Below are 9,481 nucleotides of genomic sequence, written 5' to 3'. Positions count from 1 at the left end.
ACATTCGGAAGCAATCAAACGGATACCGTAATTTTTTTGAACTAAAAAATTATAAATTACCTCAATTGGATTGTCCTACTAGATGGGGATCAACATATAAAATGATTGACCTACTCAATAAAGCGAAAGCTATATTAGGCCCTATCGAAACTGTTGAAAATAAATCCAAAGACGACTATTTCGTTGTAAATGAACAGTTATGGGAGTTCATGGACTCCTACGTTACAATTATGGCTCCACTGCAAAAAACTATAGTGCAGTTTCAACAAGAACAATTGCACTATGGGAATTTTTATGCTCTGTGGCTGGTTTGCAAGTTGTCAACGAAACAGATTTTAGCAACCAGCGCTTTAAGTAAAGAATCTATTCTTTATACGATTGGAGAGACGCTTCTTGAAAGCATGGAAGTAAGAACAAAAAAATTGGTATCAAATGTTGGCTTCGACGCTTGCTTATACCTAGACCCAAGATTTCATCATACCCTGGACGGCTCACAAAAGGACAGATCAATTCATTTTCTTAAGAAATTGTGGGCACAAATTAAAATCCACAGCCCCATTCCAAATTTAGTGTGATCAAATAATTCAATGGCTTCGGATACTGTACATGAAGGAAGTAATTTCGATCTTTTGGACGACTTTTTAAGTGCTAACATTGTTCCGAATGAGTCAACAGATGTCCATGGAAAGATTGAATCGTTGAAATTGCCGTATATGAAATCTAGTGAAAATGTTTTAAATTTCTGGAAAGTAAGGAAATTAAGCGATCCAGAGCTGTATGCCCTAAGCAAAGTATGCTTTGCTATACCACCAACTCAAGTAAGAATTATAATTTAATTTAAAACAAAATATTTATTAACAAGTGTTTAAATTTCTTTATATTTGTAGGTAACAATAGAGCGGGCGTTTTCGTCTTTAAAACTGGTGTTGTCGGATAACCGAAATCGATTAAGTCACGAAACATTGGAAAATATTCTTCTTGTCCGGCTTAACTCAACTCACTTGGATAGTGCCATCGACAATTTAAGTTTATTTGAAGACGAAGAAGATGAGGGGTAATTCGTGTTTCTAAATGCATAAGTTCTTATTTCTTTTTACTTTTTTATATTTAATTAACATTTACTTAATACATTAATTTTAATTCTGGGGCTTTTAATTTTTAAGTTTGATTTAATCTGAATACTGTGAATGAATATACGTTTTTACTTTGATTTTTAGTTTTTGAATAAAATACTATTATTTATTTTATTATTTCAAACCACTTTATTCTGACAGAAAATATTTTCTTTCTCATTCTGGCAAAGCGACAAGTAAAAAGAACACGCTGCATAAGAAAGGTGCAGAAAATAAAAAAAGGAACACAAGCGAGAGCCGTAGCACATGAAAAAATAGCAAGTGCTCTGCTCTCATCTCGCTACAAATTTTTTGCTACCGCTACTGCTACACAGAGCAGAGGACTTGATTTGCTGCTACCGCTATTGCTACAGTTTCTCAAGCGACAAAACTGCGAGCAGAGCAGAGCACAAACTTTCTCGTTATTCTGCTATGGCTCTGCTACCGCTCTCGTCAAAAACAGAGCGATAGCAATAGCCAAACGAAATACTACGAGAGTAGCGTAGCTTTTCAAACGCTGATCAAAACCCTGGGAAATAGTAGTCAGATGTTGGAATGGCAGTTAAATTCGTTACAAAATTTCCAACAAAGTGTCATTTACAGAAAAATAAATCATTTGAAAAATTTTTTCGAAAAAAAACCATGAACCCCACCTAAATGACAAGGCTCAAATCCAGAGAAAATCATCTCGATTTTTCGGTTTTTTAATCAAAACCCTGGGAAATAGTGGTCGAATGTAGGAATGGCATACGTTTATGAATTCGTTACAAAATTACCAACAATGTGTCATTTACAGAAAAAAAAAATAATTTGAAAAATTTTTTCGATAAAAAAAACATGACCCCCACCCCATTATGACAAGGCCCAGATCCGAAGAAAATCACCTCGATTTTTCATGTTTTTAATCAAAACCCTGGGAAATAGTGGTCGAATGTTGAAATGGCATACCTAGTTGAATTCGTTACGAAATTTCGAACAAAGTGTCATTTACAGAAAAAATATCATTTGAAAATGATATGACAAGGCTCAAATCCAAAGAAAATCACCTCGATTTTTCAGGTTGTTAATCAAAACCCCGGGAAATAGTGGTCAGATGTTGGAATGGCATACCTAGTTGAATTCGTTACAAAATTTCCAACAAAGTGTCATTTACAGAAAAAAAATCAGTTGAAAAATTTTTTCGAAAAAAAAACATGACCCCCACCCTTATGACAAAACCAAAATCCAAAGAAAATCAACTCGATTTTTCGGTTTTTTAATCAAACCCCTGGAAAATTGTGGTCGAATGTTTGAATGTCAACCTCGTTGAATTCGTTACCAAATTTCCAACAAAATGGCATTTCCAGAAAAAAATATCATTTGAAAAATTTTTTCGAAAAAAAATTATGAACCCCACCCTTACGACAACGCCAAAATCCAAAGAAAATCACCTCGATTTTTCGGTTTTTTAATCAAACCCCTGGGAAATTGTGGTCGAATGTTTGAATGTCATACCTCGCTGAATTCGTTACCAAATTTCCAACAAAGTGTCATTTACAGAAAAAAAAATCAGTTGAAAAATTTTTTCGAAAAAAAACATGACCCCCACCCTTATGACAAAACCAAAATCTAAAGAAAATCAACTCGATTTTTCGGTTTTTTAATCAAACCCCTGGGAAATTGTGGTCGAATGTTTGAATGTCATACCTCGTTGAATTCGTTACCAAATTTCCAACAAAATGGCATTTCCAGAAAAAAATATCATTTGAAAAATTTTTTCGAAAAAAAATTATGACAACGCCAAAATCCAAAGAAAATCACCTCGGTTTTTCGGTTTTTTAATCAAAACCCTGGGAAATAGTGGTCAGATGTTGGAATGGCATACCTAGTTGAATTCGTTACAAAATTTCCAACAAAGTGTCATTTACAAAAAAAATCAGTGAAAAATTTTTCGAAAAAACAGACCCCCACCCTTATGACAAAACCAAAATCCAAAGAAAATCAACTCGATTTTTCGGTATCTTAATCAAACCCCTGGGAAATTGTGGTCGAATGTTTGAATGTCATACCTCGTTGAACTCGTTACCAAATTTCCAACAAAATGGCATTTCCAGAAAAAAATATACTTTGAAAAATTTTTTCGAAAAAAATTATGAACCCCACCCTTACGACAACGCCAAAATCCAAAGAAAATCACCTCAATTTTTCGGTTTTTTAATCAAAACCCTGGGAAATAGTGGTCAGATGTTGGAATGGCATACCTAGTTAAATTCGTTACAAAATTTCCAACAAAGTGTATTTACAGAAAAAAAAATCATTTAAAAAATTTTTTCGAAAAAAAACCATGAACCCCACCTAAATGACAAGGCTTAAATCCAGAGAAAATCACCTCGATTTTTCGGTTTTTTAATCAAAACCCTGGGAAATAGTTTTCGAATGTAGGAATGGCATACGTGTATGAATTCGTTACAAAATTTCCAACAATGTGTCATTTACAGAAAAAAAAATCATTTTAAAAATTTTTTCCGATAAAAAAAAAATGACCCCCACCTAAATGACAAGGCTCAAATCCAAAGAAAATCACCTCGATTTTTCAGGGTTTTAATCAAAACCGTGGGAAATAGTGGTCAGATGTGGGAATGGCATACCTAGATGAATTCGTTACAAAATTTCCAAGAAAATGTCATTTACAGAAAGAAAAATCATTTGAAAATTTTTTAAGAAAAAAAAACATGACCCCCCCCCTATGACAAGGCACAAATCCAAAGAAAATCATCTCGATTTTTCATGTTTTAATCAAAACCCTGGGAAATAGTGGTCGGATGTTGGAATGTCATACCTCGTTGAATTCGTTACCAAATTTCCAACAAAATGGCATTTCCAGAAAAAAATATCATTTAAAAATTTTTTCGAAAAAAAATTATGAACCCCACCCTTACGACAACGCCAAAATCCAAAGAAAATCACCTCGATTTTTCGGTTTTTTAATCAAAACCCTGGGAAATAATAGTCAGATGTTAGAATGGCAGTTAAATTCGTTACAAAATTTCCAACAAAGTGTCATTTACAGAAAAATAAATCATTTGAAAAATTTTTTCGAAAAAAAGCCATGAACCCCACCTAAATGACAAGGCTCAAATCCAGAGAAAATCATCTCGATTTTTCGGTTTTTTAATCAAAACCCTGGGAAATAGTGGACGAATGTAGGAATGGCATACGTTTATGAATTCGTTACAAAATTACCAACAATCTGTCATTTACAGAAAAAAAAAATAATTTGAAAAATTTTTTCGATAAAAAAAACATGACCCCCACCCCATTATGACAAGGCCCAGATCCGAAGAAAATCACCTCGATTTTTCATGTTTTTAATCAAAACCCTGGGAAATAGTGGTCGAATGTTGGAATGGCATACCTAGTTGAATTCGTTACAAAATTTCGAACAAAGTGTCATTTACAGAAAAAATATCATTTGAAAATGATATGACAAGGCTCAAATCCAAAGAAAATCACCTCGATTTTTCAGGTTGTTAATCAAAACCCCGGGAAATAGTGGTCAGATGTTGGAATGGCATACCTAGTTGAATTCGTTACAAAATTATCAACAAAATGTCATTTACAGAAAGAAAAATCATTTGAAAAATTTTTCCGAAAAAAAAACATGACCCCCCCCCTTATGACAAGGCACAAATCCAAAGAAAATCACCTCGATTTTTTATGTTTTAATCAAAACCCTGGGAAATAGTGGTCGAATGTTGGAATGGCATACGTTTATGAATTCGTTACAAAATTTCCAACAATGTGTCATTTACAGAAAAAAAATCATTTAAAAAATTTTTTCGATAAAAAAACATGACCCCCACCCCATTATGACAAGGCTCAAATCCGAAGAAAATCACCTCGATTTTTCAGGTTTTTAATCAAAACCCTGGGAAATAGTGGTCAGATATTGGAATGGCATACCTAGTTGAATTCGTTACAAAATTTCCAACAAAGTGTCATTTACAGAAAAAAAATCAGTTAAAAATTTTTTCGAAAAAAATAACCCTTATGACAAAACCAAAATCCAAAGAAAATCAACTCGATTTTTCGGTTTTTTAATCAAACCCCTGGGAAATTGTGGTCGAATGTTTGAATGTCATACCTCGTTGAATTCGTTACCAAATTTCCAACAAAATGGCATTTCCAGAAAAAAATATCATTTGAAAAATTGTTTTCGAAAAAAATTATGAACCCCACCCTTACGACAACGCCAAAATCCAAAGAAAATCACCTCGATTTTTCGGTTTTTTAATCAAAACCCTGGGAAATAGTGGTCGGATGTTGGAATGGCATACCTAGTTAAGTTCGTTACAAAATTTCCAACAAAGTGTCATTTACAGAAAAAAAAATCAGTTGAAAAATGTTTTCGAAAAAAAACCATGAACCCCACCTAAATGACAAGGCTCAAATCCAAAGAAAATCACCTCGATTTTTCGGTTTTTTAATCAAAACCTTGGGAAATAGTGGTCGAATGTAGGAATGGCATACGTTTATGAATTCGTTACAAAATTTCCAACAATGTGTCATTTACAGAAAAAAAAATCATTTGAAAAATTTTTTCGATAAAAAAAACATGACCCCCACCCCATTATGACAAGGCCCAGATCCGAAGAAAATCACCTCGATTTTTCATGTTTTTAATCAAAACCCTGGGAAATAGTGGTCGAGTGTTGGAATGGCATACCTAGTTGAATTCGTTACAAAATTTCCAACAAAATGTCATTTACAGAAAGAAAAATCATTTGAAAAATTTTTCCGAAAAAAAAATGACCCCCACCCTTATGACAAGGCACAAATCCAAAGAAAATAACCTCGATTTTTTATGTTTTAATCAAAACCCTGGGAAATAATGGTCGGATTTTGGAATGGCATACCTAGTTGAATTCGTTACGAAATTTCCAACAAAGTGTCATTTACGAAAAAAAAATTATTTTAAAAATTTTTTCGAAAAAAAACTTGACCCTCACACCTATGACAAGGCTCAAATCCGAAGAAAATCACCTCGATTTTTCAGGTTTTTAATCAAAACCCTGGGAAATAGTGGTCAGATATTGGAATGGCATACCTAGTTGAATTCGTTACAAAATTTCCAACAAAGTGTCATTTACAAAAAAAAATCATTAGAAAAATGTTTTCGATAAAAAAAACATGAGCCCCACCCTTATGACAAGGCTCAAATCCAAACAAAATCACCTCGATTTTTCGGTTTTTTAATCAAACCCCTGGGAAATAGTGGTCAGATATTGGAATGGCATACCTAGTTGAATTCGTTACAAAATTTCCAGCAAAGTGTCATTTACAGAAAAAAAATCAGTTTCAAAATATTTTCGAAAAAAAAACATAACCCCCACCCTTATGACAAAACCAAAATCCAAAGAAAATCAACTCGATTTTTCGGTTTTTTAATCAAACCCCTGGGAAATTGTGGTCGAATGTTTGAATGTCATACCTCGTTGAATTCGTTACCAAATTTCCAACAAAATGGCATTTCCAGAAAAAAATATTATTTGAAAAATTTTTTCGAAAAAAAATTTCGAACCCCACCCTTACGACAACGCCAAAATCCAAAGAAAATCACCTCGATTTTTCGGTTTTTTAATCAAAACCCTGAGAAATAGTGGTCAGATGTTGGAATACCTACCTATCATTAGAAAAATGTTTTCGATAAAAAAAAACATGACCCCCACCCTTATGACAAGGCTCAAATCCAAAGAAAATCACCTCGATTTTTCAGGTTTTTAATCAAAACCGTGGGAAATAGTGGTCAGATGTTGGAATGGCATACCTATTTGAATGCGTTTCAAAATTTCCAACAAAGTGTCATTTAAAAAAAAAAATCAGTTGAAAAATTTTTTCGAAAAAAAAACATGACCCCCACCGTTATGACAAAATCAAAATCCAAAGAAAATCAACTAGATTTTTCGGTTTTTTAATCAAACCCCTGGGTAATTGTGGTCGAATGTTTGAATGTCATACCTCGTTGAATTCGTTACCAAATTTCCAACAGAATGGCATTTCCAGAAAAAAATATCATTTGAAAAATTTTTTCGAAAAAAAATTATGAACCCCACCCTTACGACAACGCCAAAATCCAAAGAAAATCACCTCGATTTTTCGGTTTTTTAATCAAAACCCTGGGAAATAGTGGTCGGATGTTGGAATGGCATACCTAGTTAAATTCGTTACAAAATTTCCAACAAAGTGTCATTTACAGAAAAAAAATCAGTTGAAAAATGTTTTCGAAAAAAAACCATGAACCCCACCTATATGACAAGGCTCAAATCCAGAGAAAATCACCTCGATTTTTCGGTTTTTTAATCAAAAACTTGGGAAATAGTGGTCGAATGTTGGAATGGCATACCTTGTTGAATTCGTTACCAAATTTCCAACCAAGTGTCATTTACAGAAAAAAAATCATTTGAAAAATTTTTTCGATAAAAAAAACATGACCCCCACCCCATTATGACAAGGCCCAAATCCGAAGAAAATCACCTCGATTTTTCATGTTTTTAATCAAAACCCTGGGAAATAGTGGTCGAATGTAGGAATGGCATACGTTTATGAATTCGTTACAAAATTTCCAACAATGTGTCATTTACAGAAAAAAAAATCATTTGAAAAATTTTTTCGATAAAAAAAACATGACCCCCACCCCATTATGACAAGGCCCAGATCCGAAGAAAATCACCTCGATTTTTCAGGTTTTTAATCAAAACCCTGGGAAATAGTGGTCGGATTTTGGAATGGCATACCTAGTTGAATTCGTTACGAAATTTCCAACAAAGTGTCATTTACGAAAAAAAAATTATTTTAAAAATTTTTTCGAAAAAAAACTTGACCCCCACCCTTATGACAAGGCTCAAATCCAAAGAAAATCACCTCGATTTTTCAGGTTTTTAATCAAAACCCTGGGAAATAGTGGTCAGATGTTGGAATGGCATACCTAGTTGAATTCGTTACAAAATTTCCAACAAAGTGTCATTTACAGAAAAAAAAAATCATTTGAAAAATTTTTTCCAAAAAAAAACATGACCCTCACCCCTATGACAAGGCTCAAATCCAAAGAAAATCACCTCGATTTTTCAGGTTTTTAATCAAAACCCTGGGAAATAGTGGTCAGATGTTGGAATCGCATACCTAGTTGAATTCGTTAAAAAATTTCCAACAAAGTGTCATTTACGAAAAAAAAATCATTTGAAAAATTTTTTCGAAAAATAAACTGACCCTCACCCTGATGACAAGGCTCAAATCCGAAGAAAATCACCTCGATTTTTCAGGTTTTTAATCAAAACCCACGGAAATAGTGGTCAGATGTTGGAATGGCATACCTAGTTGAATTCGTTAAAAAAATTTTTCGAAAAAAAAACATGACCCCCACCTTTATGACAAAACCAAAATCCAAAGAAAATCATAACTCGATTTTTCGGTTTTTTAATCAAACCCATGTGAAATTGTGGCCGAATTTTTGAATCTCATACCTCGTTGAATTCGTTACCAAATTTCCAACACAATGGCATTTCAAGAAAAAAATATCATTTGAAAAATTTGTTCGAAAAAAAATTATGAACCCCAACGCCAAAATCCAAAGAAAATCACATCGATTTTTCGGTTTTTTAATGAAAACCCTGGGAAATAGTGGTCAGATGTTGGAATGGCATACCTAGTTGAATTCGTTACAAAATTTCCAACAAAGTGTCATTTACAGAAAATTTGTTCGATAAAAAAAACATGACCCCCACCCCATTATGACAAGGCCCAGATCCGAAGAAAATCACCTCGATTTTTCATGTTTTTAATCAAAACCCTGGGAAATAGTGGTCGAATGTTGGAATGGCATACCTTGATGAATTCGTTACAAAATTTCCAACAATGTGTCATTTACAGAAAAAAAAATCATTTGAAAAATTTTTTCGATAAAAAAAACATGACCCCCACCCCAATATGACAAGGCACAAATCAAAAGAAAATAACCTCGATTTTTTATGTTTTAATCAAAACCCTGGGAAATAATGGTCGGATTTTGGAATGGCATACCTAGTTGAATTCGTTACGAAATTTCCAACAAAGTGTCATTTACGAAAAAAAATCATTTTAAAAATTTTTTCGAAAAAAAACTTGACCCTCACACCTATGACAAGGCTCAAATCCGAAGAAAATCACCTCGATTTTTCAGGTTTTTAATAAAAACCCTGGGAAATAGTGGTCAGATATTGGAATGGCATACCTAGTTGAATTCGTTACAAAATTTCCAACAAAGTTCATTTACAAAAAAAAATCATTAGAAAAATGTTTTCGATAATAAAAACATGAGCCCCACCCTTATGACAAGGCTCAAATCCAAACAAAAT

At 33.2% G+C, this 9,481-nt stretch overlaps 1 protein-coding gene across 1 annotated transcript; it reads left to right on the top strand.

Moving 5' to 3' along the window:
• The first annotated feature begins 587 nt into the window (after window positions 1-587).
• LOC123037180 lies at window positions 588-1,123 on the top strand. The gene is made up of 2 exons (XM_044456802.1): window positions 588-818; window positions 888-1,123. Exons 1-2 carry the CDS (start codon window positions 588-590, stop codon window positions 1,056-1,058), a joined length of 402 nt encoding a protein of 133 aa, XP_044312737.1. The 3' UTR covers window positions 1,059-1,123.
• The last annotated feature ends 8,358 nt before the right edge of the window (window positions 1,124-9,481 follow it).

This window comes from Drosophila rhopaloa, unplaced genomic scaffold (assembly GCF_018152115.1).
Source record: "Drosophila rhopaloa isolate 14029-0021.01 unplaced genomic scaffold, ASM1815211v1 contig_152, whole genome shotgun sequence".
Lineage (NCBI taxonomy): Eukaryota > Metazoa > Arthropoda > Insecta > Diptera > Drosophilidae > Drosophila > Drosophila rhopaloa.
This window is presented reverse-complemented; position numbering and strand designations above follow the sequence as displayed.